Consider the following 16,849-nt stretch of genomic DNA (forward strand, 5'->3'; position numbering starts at 1 on the left):
TTGATAAATTGTTTATACCAAGACACCATGCCTAATAAACTTCTCTTCTTCTTTAAGTTCTTTAGGGATGGATACCCCACTATGGGGCGAATCTTTTCTGGATATACTTCCGTTCCAATTCACCAGAACCAATCGAACTCCCTTAACCAGCCCAGTACCTTTATTAGGTATGACAGAGACTCCTCGAAGCTAGCTGAGACAATAATGATATTGTTTAGGTACGCCTAAGCATACGTAAGCATTCCTAGTACTGTGAAGGCCACTAAAGGGCAACAGTCCTTCATCAGCGTTATCTCGTGATAGCTGAGCTTAAGTCCAGAGTGGAGATATACTTGATACATTCGGTAAGCGCCCAAAATTATCCTGCATGAAGGGGATGGAATAGATGTTAGATTTAATCACTCAATTCACCCCTCTTAAATTGATACAGAAACGATACTAGCTATTCGTTTATTTTTGTCATCACTAATGATCTCGACTACCCGCTGCTCAAGGGCTCTATAACGCCGCTATAGGGCACTATCCTTGTAAGTCGATTGTATTTCATCCTCCACCCTTGGGGAACCTGAGCCTTTGCTTAATGGGTTGGGTTGAGTATCACTTAGGTTGATTTGATACTCGATCCCGATTACACTCTTGATCAATTTCTCCGGCTTATTTACCAGTGGCTACACTAACTGGGCCGTTTTTTATGCAATTCGACGTCGAATCGGCCCAATAATTCGGCATAGTACAGCCCTGTGACCGTTTTGCCCCTCTCCAGATAGTCGATGTAGATCACACCTTGTGAATCCCAGAAAACGGTGGCCATCACCTTTCCGACCGATGGGTTGGGGAAGTCTTCGCCTTCTTCGGAGCACTTTCGCCGGGTAAAGTCCACTGTTTCAACTGTTCCTTGGTCTCTGGTATATACCAGTGGATCCATGTTTCGTCGACTGTCACGAAACGACGCAGAAACTCCTTCGGATTGCGCTTAAACAGCGTCAGACATTACTCTGAAGTTGTCTCACGGTTGCGCTTGTTGTCCGGAGTGAGCAAACGCGGCACCCATCGCGCCAACAGCTTTCTCATGCCCAAAATTTCATGCAGGATATGACCCACGCGGTCTTTTGAGATGCCTACGATCTTAGCTATCTCGCGCACCTTCAATCGTCGATCTGCCAATACGAGATCGTGAATTTTTGTCACGTTATCCTCCGTGGTAGCCGTTTTCGGAGCACCTGGACGTGGCTCTTCAAAAATCGACGTGCGACCACGTTGAAACTCGTTAAACCAATTTTTGACGGTCGCCATCGAAGGAGAAGAGTCACCGTACACAGCATCCAAGCACTTTTTGATTTCGCTGGGCGATGACCCTTCCAAAAACAAGAATCGAATTACCGACCGATACTGCTTTTTTTCCATTTTTCACAAATCAACGGACACACTTGCTTTCACACGCTCTCAAAAATAAACTACAACTCCGATCCGGCTAAAGTCTTGACAGTAACCATCGAGAAGGTTGTACTACGTGATAGAATATTTCTTTTGCAAAAGTGGTGCCATCGGGCGGTGAGGTTAAGTACTTATCGGACCACCCTCGTACCTTCGCTGATTTTCCGCGGCGTCAGAAATTTTGATGGAAGCCATCTCTGGTTGTTGCCGCAGATCGGTCATTTCCATGGGGATGGTAATTTTTCATTCCTTTAGGGAAAATTCATCTTTTTCATGGTCAACCACGGCTCTGAAATGTTTGGCGTAATTTACCTTTATGTAATATTTTTTTACGAGTTGTGGGATTATAACTACAAGGATAGCTCTGGTAACTCCGCCAAATGTAAAGGGTAAGACGACATGGCCTATGATTGTTATATCCGAACCATTCAATAGCTGCTAGATTCCTTACATCTGGCTACCGAGCTCGGATGTGATCAACACACCTATGTTACCCATCGTGGAGTTGGATGCTCCCAAATAGTAAACTACACGTATTCGAAAGTGTTCTGTCTGGACGAGTAACCTCACCGTGACTCATCCACGGGATCAGATCCAGTATTTCCGCTCCCTTGTCGGCTACGCCTTTTCGCACTCTCAAATACTGAACATCTTTTTCGATGCGCTCTATCTCGTTGACTCATTTTTTGCGGATATGCCCGTAGCATTAAAAAGTTGCTGCCAGGATCCTGAAACTCTCAAGATATCCGCTGGAGGTTCTTGGCTTTCGCCGATCCCGCTGTAAGAAACCGAAGATTTCGCCTCTATAGTCTCTTCAATTTCCACGCTTACAGCTGAGACTTAGCCTTTAGTCTTGTCTTTTACGCTGCTTGAAGAAAGTGATTATATCCAATTCAGAAAACCAGCAGCTTTGGGCTCCAGGAGGATCCTCTTTCGACGATTGTGGATAAGATCATTCCGTATTACTAATACCAATTTCCATAACACTCTTACCGAGATCGTCTCATTTAGTTTGACGGAATCTTTAATCTTGAGCAAGAGGTTAGTGTATATCAGCTCCAACATTTCTCGGGCCAACATCAGGCAGTGGAGCTTATTAACCATAGCCTATAACTTTGTCAAGTAGATTTTGACGAATTCTTCCTGCTTTAATACCTATCTTTGACCTCTCATTCTCTTCAGCTACTGCTGTTGCTGGTCATTCGTCCCGTACCATTCTCTGGCATCCTGCATGTAATCGTCGTAACAAGCCCTGTTACTGTTCAGATACCAGGTTTGTGCTGAATATGCCCACACTTTTTGTAAGCTGAGCAAATCATTTAATAAAATTAATTAATCAATGCCATTAAAAAATCTTTGTCCCATATTGCGAAGCTATTCTTCCAGAAATAATAACGGATATGCGTGTAGTTTTCTCGAATGGTTTTTTCGCCACGGGGTCAAGCTGACGTGTGAATTTAATTAAAGATCTAACAGAGTAGACTGGTAATAGAGTTGATGCACAACACTTCACTTAATGATTAACTTTATTGGGTTTGGTCACCAACTAGCATGAGAAATAAGCACAATTCTGGTATGTTATCTTGATCTCTTGTAGTTCCTTATAGCTCGGATGAATTAAATATTTATTACTTACTAAACTTTATCTGTTTCATCGTGGCTTGACGTATTCAACGACACCCATTGCCTAATATTCAGTAATGATTCACTGGAGAGGAGGGAGAAAGGACAGGACTCCTCGTCAGCGGATGATTGTAGCAGATACTAGATTGCGCTGTCGGATGAGAAGCGTCCAGAAAGTGACGGCCCAGATGGCAAGCTCCCTTCTCTCAGTTTCCTTTATCAGGCGGTCAAACTCACAGTGAATGTTGTTACCAGAAACTCTGTAATATTGCACAACATGATGCATTCCAAATCCGTTAATCATGCTCCTGGATTCGTGTGGCATTATTAGAAAACTAAAATTCTCTTTTTTTTTTCTTTTTCCTTTCTCGGGACAAACATTGATAGCTTAAGATATATTGATTGGTGTTGCATGCCGCTGTCTTCCTACTTCACGTACACTTACGTTTCCTTTACACTTACTTTTTCCTGTTCTCAGTCGTCGATATTCTTCAATATATTTACATGCTTCAACGAATATCTATTCATTAAAGAAATTAATAATATAATTAATTTTATTTGATAGTTCTTTTCCAAAATTGTAAATTCTTTTCTGGAGCTCAAATATTAGAAGTTCTCTACTAATGTTAATTATTACATTTAGTTTGTTAAATATCAGTGATCTACCACTTACGTCCGAGGTTCGACCTCTATTACAATTAAATCTCTTCTTCGATTGTAAATTTATTTTAATTAATTTCAATTAATTTAATTCATTTGATTGTACAGATAAATATCAATAAATTTAATAATACAACACTAACATAATTATTATATAAAATTTTATTTCTATAAAAACGAAGAATTCACTAAAAATTTCTGATAAATTTTTAAAACTTTAACAAATAAATCGTGATATCTTTTTTTTAATGTCTTTGTAGTTTTTATTGCATGGATATATAAATATAAATTTATATGTATACGTGTAATAAAAACTACAAAAAAATTACGAGAAAAGATACTACATTGTTTTTTGATAAGTTTGATTTCATTCAAATATTAAAAAAATCTTTATATAACTGAGATACTAAGCACACAGAAATATTTCGAAACATACTGAAATGATACAATGTATCATCAAAATTCGCTATAATATTATTGGAAATTTTTTAAATATATTTCAAAATGCAGAGCAATCTTTCCTACAATATTTCTGTAGCTCAAGTTACGCGGACATATCAGTTTTAGAAATATTGCAATTCATTTTTCAGAAATATTTAGAAACTTTGACGAAATTTTCCTGTAAACTTACTATAGCACAAACCAACAAAATTTCAAAATTGGAAGTGTCAAAATCACATTTTTTATGTTCTAGATTATATAATACTATAAATAAATTTTTTTTCCAAACAGAAGTAATGTTATGTTGATGTAGCACTCTTGCCCATTAAAACCTATTTTTTGGATTAGAGTTATCTTTTCTCTTCATCAAGATATCATTAATTGAAGATAAGTACTTTAGCAGTTTCGCAACAACATTAAAACAGCCCAATCCTCAAATACGTGTATCTAGTATGCCCCAGACCCTTGATAACTCTAGACCCCTGAAGCCCAATTGCTTCAACCTCTGACTTCTGTAGCCTGTAATTTTAATATTGTTGTAAAAGTGCTAAATTACTTGTGACAAGATTAGGCAGTTGCCTATTTCTCGTCGGTCTCTCTGCCTCTCCCCTTTGCCCTCGGCAAGTCTCAGTGGTCAGTATTGGGCGCACCTTTATTTATGCGTCTAATACTGTACCTCTTTTTATTTTTTAGCCACCATAAATCGCCAGGCTTGGCCAAGAAAGCCAAAGGAAAACGTAAGAATATGTTACAGTTGAAGAAAGAAAGAGAGAGAGAACTATTAAAAGAGAGAGAGAGCGCTCACGTGAGTACATACTAAGCGGTTATTAGGCAGGCGGGCGACGCGCAACCAATTAGTGTATTGTATTTTGTATATTGTATTTTATTAGTCCATACCTTTCGGTTTTGGACGACTTCCAGTACAATCCATTTACATAGTTTTTACTAAATTGGGAGTATAATAATAATAATGATAATAATCACAATAACTATACTAACAATAATAATACTAATAACAATAATAAATAAGTAAATAAGTTACAAAAGTTAAATAAGTTACATATATTCATCATTGAAGTTCTTAAGGTTTTCAACTGTTTATATTAGTTTCACACACTTTCTTTTCACTTTCCACGCTGTCTGTTTCTATTCTCCTTCTCTGTATTTTTTTTTAGTATATCTATGCCTTGTCCTTCTGCTCTTAAGACCATCTGCCATTCTTCTTCTATTTTTATTTCTTTACATTCTCCAATCACGTGTTCAATACTTTCTATTTCTTTTTTACAGCTTCTGCATAATTTTTCTTCTTCTTCCTCCCAGTAGTCTTTTGCTTTGAGCTCGTTGCCACATCTAAACCTAGCCAGTAGTTTTTTATCTTTTACTTTCATTTTTGACTCTAAATACTTTGGTTTGTTTTCTTCTCTTATATCTTTATAAAATTTATTGTACGATGAGTCTTCAATTTTCTGTAGTCGTTTTGAAGTTTCCTTATTTTCCAACTTAGTGATTATTTTTTGGGTAATATCTTCGTTTCTTGTTCTCATTTAGTCCATTTTTTCTTTTGTCAGACCTACTTCATTCAGCATGTTTAACCGCAACTTAGCCCATTTTCCTTGCTGTCCTATTCCGCCTTCTCTCTCTCTTTCTTTTAGACATTCTATTACTGGTATTTTGTTTGATGATCTGATGTTTTCTTCGTGTTGCACTGCTCTTTCTACAGCTTTTATCATCATGCTTTCTAATTTGCTTTTTTCTATTACTATGTAATTTGGTGTCGTCACATCCAGTCCTAAAATCCATTTAAAGTATTTTCGTGTTATGCTGTCCATCCTTTCATCTCTTTTCCATCCCCATATTTCTGCTCCAAATAGTGCTATGCTTTCTACCAGTGCTTTAAACATCTTCACTCTTCTGCTGTAGTTTTCTTTAAAAATTCTTTCTCCGATACTCCATGTGCTTTTCATTGCTATTATTGCTTTTCTTTTTCTATCCGTTAAATGTTTTTCAAAACCTCCATTTTTTTGTAGAATGTATCCTAAATATTTTATTTCTTTAACTTCTTCTAATTCTTTGTCGCCCCAGTACCATTTCCTATCTTTCTTTTTATTTCCTTCATCAAATACTAAAATTTTGGTTTTTTCTGAGCTTAGTAGCATTTTTTTAATTTCTAAATATTTTTTAAATCTTTTCAACATATACTCCATGTCTTCTTGATTTTCTGCCAGTAATACTATATCATCTACATATTTTAGCGTCCAAATTTTTATTTTTCCGATTACTACACCTCCTCTTATCCCTTTTTTCATATATTCTTCTAAATCTAACAAATATATATTAAATAGCGTGGAACTTACAGGGCACCCTTGTCTCACTCCTCTGGTTGTCCAGAATTCTATGGATATTTTGTTTCCTACTTTCACAACATTGTTTGTTTCTTCATATATATTCCTATGATCCTGTTTCTTAGTTTTACACTTACTGTTTTTTCTTTTAAACATTCTGTTAGTATTTTCCTGTCTACTCTGTCAAAAGCTTCTTTCAAATCTGCGAAACATCCAATCACTTTCATTTTGTTTTGTCCTAATCTTTGGTCTATTATGTGGTTGAGTACATATACGGCATCCATGACCCCTCTTCCTCTTCTAAATCCGAATTGCCCTTCTTCTAACTTACACTCTACTTCGTTTATCAGTCGCTCGTTTAGTATGCTTGCATATATTTTATACGCTGTGCTCGTTAATGTGACTCCTCTGTAGTTTTTAACGTTTCTTGGGTCTTCTTTTTTGTGTATTGGGCTAATAACACCTTTTCTCCACTCTTCTGGTATATCTCCATCTTTCCATACCTTATTCATCATTTTTAATAAGACGACTCCTATAGATTGTGGCATGTTCTTCCATATTTCGTTTTCTAGTGTATCCTCACCTGGTGCTTTTTTATTTTTTAATTTTTTGATTCGCGCTATTAATTCTCGTTCTGTTATTCTGTCGTCACTATTTCCTTCATCCCCTTCACTTTCCTTTTCTCCGCATTCAACCTTTGTTTTTTTTTCTACACCTTCTAGTTTTTCCATGAAGTGCTTCTTCCACGTATCTATTTCAATATTTTCGTCAATCTTTTCTCTTTTCTTCCTAAATTTATTTATAAATTTCCATGATTCATTTTCTGTTTTGATATTTTTTATTTTTTTCTTCCTCCTCTCTATCATGTTCTTAGCGTCTTTCTTGATACCATTCTCTGTACACTTTTTTAGCCTTTATGTATTCATTTCTAGTGCATTGTCCTTTTTTCCATTTTCTTATTATTTGTCTTAATTTTCTTTTTCTTGATTTCCATTCGTTGTCGTGCCACGTTTTTTCTCCGAGTTCCCATATCTTCTTTTTTCTACTTACAGTAGGGACTGCTTCTGTGATTTTGTTTTTCAATTCTTTCCATATTTCTTCAATATTTTCCTCTTTGCATTCCCAATCTTCACATTTCTCATGATAAATTTCTATTCCTTCCTCTGTCCAATTTTTTCTGTGATAGTATTCTTCTGCCTCTTTATCTTCTATTTTTTTATTCATATTTTCAGCGTTTATCTTTATCTCCATTGGTAAGTGATCCGAGTCTGTCCTATCATCTACGTTTATGTGCTTAATTTCACCTATCGTCCTTTGGTTACTTATTATATAGTCGATGACTGATGCTCCATTTTTTCCAACATACGTATACTCTCCGTTATCTCCAAAGTTCCCATTTAAAATTGACCATCCTTCTTTTCCTATTTCGCTTATTAATCTCCTTCCTTCTACGTTTGTCACTGAGTCTTTTGTTTTTCGTTTAATGTTGCTTTTAGTTTTACATTCTATTATTCCTCCTTCTTCACCTGTTCTTGCGTTCCAGTCTCCTAGTATAATTAAATAATCTTCTTCTTTTTCTTCATAATTTTCTTTAATCACTTGTATTGTTTCTTTATGACTCACATGTCTCATGACTACGTTACTGCTCCTCTCACTATACACCATTTCTTTTATTTCACTTCTCACTCCAGATACGATTCCCCCCATCGCCCTCCCTTTCTTCTTTTTTCTTGTGGCATAATTACATTTCCATTCAAAATTTGTAGGAAGTCTTCTTTTAATTTTTTCCCATGTTTTCTTTTCTATCCAGGTTTCTACTAAACACACTATGTCAAAATTGCTTAAATATTTCCACGTTTCATTATCTTTATTTGTTATCCCTGCTATATTCCAGTAACATATCTTGAGTCTTGCTTCGTCTTGCTCCAGTCCTACCTCCGAGTCCTATTCTCGTTCCTTCGTTTCTATTGCTTTTAGTGTCTCGCTCCATTCATCCCACTTGAACCATTTCTCGTTTATTTTCATTTTCAAATAACCTACCTTGACAGTATTACCTTTATTTCTTTCCTGTTTCGCCGTTGTTCTCAAATGTCGCTGTATTTTTCTCTCTTTCTCTGTCAAGTCATCATTAATATAAATTCCTCTTTTAAGGTTAGCTTTGTTCATCATAACTTGCTTTTTCATCTGCCAGTTTTCTAGCTTGGCTATAGTCATTTTGTATCTCTTTTCCCTATTGTTGTTATTCATTGTAAATGCTTTTTCCACTTTTACATCTGTGTTAATACTGTCCTTTAAATATTCCTCGACTTTTTCTTTTATCTTTTCTTCTGTAAACTCTTCTCCCTTTATAACAATATTTAGTTTTCTTTTTTCTCTCTCACCCTTTTCCCTGTCCCACTCAAGTTTCATCACTCTGTCTAGCAAGTTTTCTCTCTCGTTTTTCCAATTCTGCCTTTCTTGCTCCCACTCTTCTTCTTTTGCTTTCCACTGTCTTTCTAACTCATCTTTAATATTTTTTACATGTTTTTCAAACTTCTGTTGTATGTTCTCTTCCATTCGTGTCATTTTTTCATCAAACTTTGTTCCGAGTTCTTTGATCGCACTGAGCATTTTCTTTTCTAGATCTGCGTCTGTTTTCGGAGGCATTATAAAGCTATCGATTGTTCTATTATTTATCAAGCCCTTGTTTCTCGTGATTATTGTTCTTTTGTCGGAATCACTGCTCATTACCTATCTGTTCCGAGTGTATTTCATGTATTGTTTTGTCCGACCTAACCTCAAATGTTTTCGTTCGTCGTAATCACACTTATTACTTTTGTATCCTTGAATATTCAGACTATCTTTCTATTTTGTTCAATAGGGTTTACTTTTAGTTTTACTATTTGCTCGTTTTCACTATTTCTATTAATGTTTAACTTTAATTGTTTAATAAAAATCACTCGCGTTTTTTCGCCACGTGCGTTTGTGCTCGTCGCTCAACCGGAAGTCAACCAATTAGTGTTTCGTCGCTTGCCGCCTAAAACTAGGCTAAGTAGGGATAGTCTGCGAGAGCGCAGTCGCTGCCCGCGCAGGACTAGTGCGTGGCGTCACTCAATGTCAGCCACTAATAGAGGTTAGTCGACCGAAGGAATTAGCTCGCGCTGTCGATCATCTTGGTGATTATTTTTTCCCTGCGAAGAAGAGTTTCGGCTGCCTTCCACCCTGTGCTGCCCCACGCCCTGGCCTTTTGTCAAAACGCGCACAAGACAATGGGCCTGCCCTGCAGTTGCCATCTTTGCCTCCCAAGGATCATCAAGGAGAAAATAAAGATCAGGTTATCTCTCTCTTCCGGTTGTTCTCTCTCTCGCAGTGATGTGCGGCCGCGCGAATTATTAATTTGTTTAATTCTTCTCCGTTAATTATTTGTATTGCGTTGTATTTAGTTGTAAGTGCGCAGTAGCCAGGCAATCACTCGCCGGCTACTTTACAAGTTACTTTGTGTTAGAATAAGTCGCGTTTGTTATTCGGTTAAGGTACATAATGTTGTAAACATACGATTAGAGTGTTTAGATTTTTGATTAGTTTAACCGCGCGTTTATTTTGAATTATAAAGTAATAAAAGGTTTTGTCATTTAGTATTAATAAAAATTGGTTTATTTTCTCGCCTACTCTTCCGATTGCATTTAGAGCGAAAGCACCTTTCTTACCTTACCCTTTAAAAATAGGTAACAGCGCGTCAAAACTGTTGCATACTTAACATTAATCAATCATATCTCGATGATAACAAAATATCTCTAATCCACAAAATTGCATTTAAATGGCAAAAATTTTGATTTATGATGATTTTACTGGTTTCGTGAAAAAAATGTATTCATAGTATTACATATCAATTTTCGAACATAGCAATGAATCGTATAGTTTTAGATTAGGATATCTCGAAAATCTTAGGTGATGGATTAATTCTGAAGCAAGATTCACATTCAGAGCATCGAATACCTTTGGAAATATACCATCGCGTTTCTGGATTTGTTTTTCAATGTTGGCCTATGTAATCTGTGCTTTATGAAAATACCTAAATTATGAATTAATTTAAAATACAATACCATATCTCAATCTTAAAAATATTATTTTACCATTTTACAGACTAAAAAAACTTACGCTTTGAGATTCATCTATTTGCTCCTTGACATGAGGTGTTTTTTCTATATTTCTTTTTACTCTTTTTTCTTCAATGGTTCTGATTGTTATATTAGTAAACATGTCTTTATTAATTACATTATTTCGGTGAAAAAACTTGTCGGTTTCATTAACTTTTATTGGAATCTGAATAATTCTCATTGTTTCGTTGCTATTAGTAGCAACTACTTGATCAGTATCAGCTTCAATATTTTTGCCAATATTACGAGGATCAATTGCTAAATAATTATCATCCTTACGTCCTGCTTGATCAAGAGTTGCACATCGATTATATTGAACGCAAACACAATCAACAAAGTCCGTTGTTAATAATCTATCATTACTTTGTGTAAACTTATTATTTGTTATAAAATGATTACTAGAGCTGAATCCAATATTTGTTTCAAATTGATTACTAGGTCTATAATTATTCTGACCAAAATTATTAATTCTGAAGCTACTATATGGTCCTAAATTTAGTTGTTGAGTAGTCTTTAAGCCTTTCTCATTGTGAGATTCACTAAAATCTGAATCTCTTATAGGTTTTTCGTACGAAATATATCGATTAGCATAGTTATTACTGGAAGATATGCTAGATGTATCGGGTACATTATTTTCTAAAGAAGTTTGGATTTTATAATTTTTTTTGTATTCAAAATCACTTAATGGATTTCCACCATTTCCATAACCATAATTATGAAAAGCATTGTTAACAATAGGTCTAGATCCAATTACAGGCTTTGCATTAATGCTACCTTCGTTGTGATGGTAATGATGATGAACATGCTGTTGAACGTTTGTACTATCTGGTTTCTCCTCAGAAAACTTATCATCATAACTTATGCCGCTTTGAAATCCAGATTCATAAACTGGTTTAAAAGAATGACTTGTGCTAGGCAATTTATTACCAGGATGAGGTCTTAAGAAACTTGTTGGAACTTCATCATTAAATGGCGGATTATTAAGATAACTAGAACTTAATAATGGAGGAAAGGATCCCGAATAAATTTTTCCAGATTCGATATCAAGAGTTTCAGTACTATGAACATCAACAGATTTTTTAACTGGAATAGCTGGCAAAGGCCTTCCAACTGGTTTAATCGTAACTGGTTGTGCATATATTACATCTTGTGGATGTATATCACGATGTGAAGAATAAAATGGATGCCTTTCTTCTAATTCAGCGCACTGAAAATACATTGTTAAAATATCTACATTTATAAATTATTTAAAAGCAACAATTACGATAACTCACATTCATCAAACCTAAAAGACAAAGTTTATTGCGTATATATGATCGAGCAAGCGTATCATTTCCAAATTGTAAAGCATTTTTCACTTCAGGATCAGCATACACTTCATCGTAACCTTCAAGATTCCGTCCTTGGCGATTAGATACAAGTATTTTATCAATTATAGTTTGAGCCTGGAAACGATATTAAAATTTAATTACATATATATGTATGTGTGTTTGTGTACGTATATGTATATGTTCGTGTATTTGTATATATGTGGACATATTTTATCTAATATAGTACAAAATTACTGTGGTCTGGTATTGATTATATTATCAACGTACGTTTTGAAGAGAAATATCTCACGTGTAATTATAAAAGTAACCGGAATCTTTATTTATTATTGATAACACATTTAAAATAAAATTATCAATTCATGGTCTAGATTACTATTCATGATAAAATGATTATTTTCAGATTATTAAGAGAAAAAAGATATCATTAACTTTTACAAACGAAGATGCGATAATTAACCATTTACTAACCTATTGTATTAAGGAAAGTCTTTTTGGAGTATATAAATAATTTAGTTTTTGGAGCATTTAAATAATTAAAATGTATAATCCTTACTGATGGTGATTCAAAAAGCTGAGTTTTATGATGAAATTCTGCTCCATTTAAATATTCCAATTGATCAATAGGTTTAATAGTTGAAAAATCAAAATTAGTAGTTTGCGAAGAACGTTGATCTATATGCTTTGAAAAAGATATTTGAAGTGCAACAATGCAAACCGTTATGTATGTTGAAATTATTCTTTCCAGCCACATCTTTTCTGTAAGATAAAAGTAAGTTGTCATTTTCATAATCTTATTATTATTCATTTACATTTATTATATTATGCCATTAAATATTTAAATGGTTTCTTATATTGCATAAAACAGTATTGATGTATTGCTAGATAAACAGATAATTTATAAGCCGTGACAAGCAAAAAAATATATATTTCTTTATATCTTGGGCAAAAATAGGTAATTTTACTGTGCACTTAAAGAAGTTCAATGGTTGAACTGCATAATCTGATGGAAAAGCATGAAAGTTGTTAGCACTTTCTATCTCATTTGAGGCTATGACTGATCAATGAGGGTAACACGCAAAGAAAATAGCTTGTGATGTCTTGTTAACAAATTCGTTGACCTTTTCAGATAAAAATATCAATACGATAATACTGTAGAACAACCGAAATTAATCGACTACATAGTACATACTATGTATGTATACAGTTATGTATATAGTTATGTATACTATGTATACAGTTATCTGATTGTACTTTCGGGCTGTTAGGAGTATTTTTACCTACAGATGTCAATGAATTTGTTAACGAAACGTTATTAGTTGTTTTCTTTCAATATCCTTCCACTGATAAAGCATAGTTTCAACTAAAATAAAACTATGGCAAACCAGCACAATGATTAAAGCTAATCCAGATTTTCATTTTTTGTATACAAGCTCTTATAAAGAGCGACTTAAAAATAACGATTTAACAAATATTAACAAATAATACATTACGATGTTGAATTTAATTATATTAATTAAAATGTTAGATTCTAAAATAAACCGTTATTATTAACCCGATCTATCCGTATGTCTATTGTTTGTCTAGTTCTCTTGAAATTACTTAATCCAAGAAAGTGTACTCCGGTATACCTTATTCGGTACCAATAACAGGTATCAACATCACAGTTGATGGACGATATCCGTTATCGCTTAAATAATTTAAAAGCAATATATGATTTATGATTGTTACACAGTCTATAAATCTACAGACAGTAAAAGAAATATACCAATGAGATAATAACGACTTTTTTTTTAAGATCAGAGGATCATCTCTTGAATAGTACATTTTTTCATGAATTTCGTTGTATTATCACACAATATCTATTATTATTTAAAATCACCGCCGTGTCGTACTAATACCTTGGTTTCTGTTAAATAAATGAATTATTTGGATTATTGGGTTGATAGTAGCTTTTTGAAAATACCTAATTCATAGTAGAATATGTCTTCTTTCTATTTGTAAAATTTTGTTATGAATTGCAAGATTCGAACGTTATGAACCATATTTTCGTTCCTCTAATTTTCTATGTCAATGTAATTACTAATCCGAAAGATACTTAAAAATACTTTTTATTTCTGATCGTATAGTTGGAGAATTTTCTTGTTGGAGATAAAAGTTGGTTATGTCTATTTTGTTTGAGAAAAATTGCGTCCAACGAATAAAAATTTCAAGAAATATCTTTATTGTAACAATAAATTGTTAAATATTGAGCTTATGAAACGACATATTTTTAATAAATTCACTTAATTAATTTTGATTTATCTCGAACTGCTTCAGACACTGGTCATTTTTATTTAAGGTTCTTTCATAAAATACGTATTATTCTTTTTAAATTTAGCTAATGTACAATGTGTTTGACTATGCTAGAAAGTGAATGGTTTTATTGCTGTTCTCAAGTATGTATATGCGTGCTGTATATTTGGTATGTACATGTTTATAATGAATGCGACATCACAGCTCACACCGAAACGAGGTTATCGTTCGGTGTCCGCTGTCTCGAACACACGGGTGTACTCTTGTTCTGTATGTAATAAAGTTTAACTTCTATAATATTACTGAAAATCATTGGGTATGGTTTATTTCGTTTTTCCTGCCCACGGCCTACTATACATAGCACCAAGAACGAGAGAGAAAGATTGATTGATTGATTGATACTTCCTTATTCGCCATAGAGAGAGAGAGAGAGAGAGAGAGAAAGAGAGAGAGAGAGAGAGATAGAAATCGCGTCTTAGCTATCATTTCGATAGACATTGGCTAATACACGAGTTCAGTGAAGTCAAATCAATGCATCATGTGATTTATAATTATTCGAACAGTGACAGTAAAAAATGATCAAGAATCTACGGGGAACAATACGACTAGTTATATGGGTTGATAGTCTGGTTGCGAGTGGTTCTGGAGCGTTACTTGCATTCAAAACTAGACTTTTGAATATACCTGCCATATCCGTGATCCTTATATTATACAGGGCGTCCTATTTTAAAGGAACCACCCCGAAATTTTCTACGGTTGGCGTTCAACAAAAAAATTGTTCAGACAAGAGTTATTTGGGACAATGAGGGACACCATTCCCAGAAATCGGATTTAACCTTGAGATTTATTTTCAAGGTCAAAGTCATTTTTTGAATAGGAACCTATAATTTTGATTCCAGATTCGGAAAGAGCGAGAAATTCTACATTCAGATAAGGTATTATATGTGGGATGCAGTTAACCCCCCCCCCCGCGTAAGGTCATGTAGGGGTCAAATTTATTATTTTCTTCATCTATGCACAGGGATGATCGGGTAAGGGTAAGATTAATTGTAATAACCCAATAACTTGCTGGTAATATCTTGCCCCCCAACCCAATAACCGGACGGTAATATCTTGCTGCAGCACGATATCGGTCTTGACCGTTAAAATTACCCAGGGAGGCTTCGGCACCCAAACCACGTGAGAATCCGAATCATTGAACGAAGAGAGAGACATCGACCACGAATACGCCCCGAGAGATAACAGAATGTCAACAATTACGAAGTTTACACGGTGTCTAAGCTAAAAAATGGAAAATAAGCTATCGTTAATTAAATGAAATAAAATTGTACGTAATCTTCAATAAATCTTGAATAAATCCTTGAATAAAGCCTTGAAAAATGGATAAAAAATGGAAAATAAGCTTCCGTTATTGATAACAAGTTTGCCTAACTTGGCTGGCTACCAAGTCGGTTACTCAAAACACCTTATTTTTTTATTGCGGTTTTGGAAAGAAAGTTAAACTGGTCATTCCTACATTGTCTTAATCCATTAAGGCCCTTGCTAAACCTGGGCAAGATAGCGCCAAAATAACTATGCCAATCGTAGGTAAATCGAAAAAAAATACCCTTGTTTTTTCTTTTGCCATTTACAATTATTTATCAAAAGTTATTTATACAAATTATCGAAAGGTAATCATTTGATGTCTGACAAAAAAACGATACATAATTTTAGAAAATAATTTTCTAAGAAAATCAATTATTTTTATTCTCTTTTCTGGTGTGATTCCGGACAAGCCTACAGAGTTTCAACTAAATCGGAAAATAACACGTCTTTAGTATTATTTATGAAAGAGGTGACTCGTGAACAGTCCTTCTCAGGATAGTTGACGTTGAAATTTCTTAGTGTCTAGCGACTCAAAAGGGCCAAATATGCCAGATTATTCGAGAAGCGAAATTGTTGACATTATGTTATCTTTCGGGGCATGTCAAGGCTGATATCGTACTGCAGCTAGATATTACAGTCAAAATTACCCAGGGAGGCTTCGGTACCCAAACCACGGGAGAATCCGATCATAGAACGATGAGAGAGAAGTCGACCACCAATACGCAGAAATCTCGTTGTTTTGGCAATGGTTCATTTGGATCATCATATCACTTTGCGTGAACTTCAGAGACGTACTGGAATCCCAAGAACAACAGCGGGTAGAATTTTGCGGCGTCATAAATTTCATCCGTATCACATAACTTTGACCCAAGCTTTGATGCCAGATGATCTCCGCCGCAGACTCGAATTCTGTAATTGGGCTCAAGCAAGAATTTGTGAAGATCCTGAATTTTTCAGATACGTAATGTTTTTGGACGAAGCTACATTTCATAGTAATGGGCAACTCAATCGCCATAATAGTCATTATTGGTCTATCCAGAATCCTCATTGGGTACGTCATGTTGATAATCAGCATAGATGGAGCCTCGTAGGTTGGTGCGGTATAATCAATGGTTATCTGATAGGACCTTATTTTTTCGATGGGAATGTCAATGGCGCAGCATATCTTAATTTCCTGTAGAATGAATTACCAGTATTATTGGAAGATGTGGACTTGGAAACAAGA

General features: G+C 34.8%; 2 protein-coding genes across 2 annotated transcripts in view; both read right to left on the reverse strand.

Moving 5' to 3' along the window:
- The window catches only part of LOC131675638 (phenoloxidase-activating factor 2-like), an 86,013-nt gene extending 75,249 nt beyond the window's left edge, over positions 1–10,764 (reverse strand). Inside the window, exon 1 of the mRNA XM_058954676.1 lies at positions 10,638–10,764. Within this exon, the coding sequence (XP_058810659.1) occupies positions 10,638–10,739 (102 nt within the window). The 5' untranslated portion in view covers positions 10,740–10,764. The remainder of the gene's footprint in view (positions 1–10,637) is intronic.
- Positions 10,751–16,849, reverse strand: part of LOC131675613 (uncharacterized) — a 36,639-nt gene continuing 30,540 nt past the window's right edge. The window contains exons 2-5 of the mRNA XM_058954653.1: positions 12,521–12,723; positions 11,911–12,081; positions 10,845–11,843; positions 10,751–10,789 (exon numbers count right to left, since the gene is read on the reverse strand). Of these exons, the coding sequence (XP_058810636.1) occupies positions 10,751–10,789; positions 10,845–11,843; positions 11,911–12,081; positions 12,521–12,718 (1,407 nt within the window). The 5' untranslated portion in view covers positions 12,719–12,723. The remainder of the gene's footprint in view (positions 10,790–10,844; positions 11,844–11,910; positions 12,082–12,520; positions 12,724–16,849) is intronic.

Source organism: Phymastichus coffea, unplaced genomic scaffold (genome assembly GCF_024137745.1).
Source record: "Phymastichus coffea isolate CEN01 unplaced genomic scaffold, Cenicafe_Pcof_1.1 PCOF00027, whole genome shotgun sequence".
In the NCBI taxonomy this organism is placed as follows: domain Eukaryota; kingdom Metazoa; phylum Arthropoda; class Insecta; order Hymenoptera; family Eulophidae; genus Phymastichus; species Phymastichus coffea.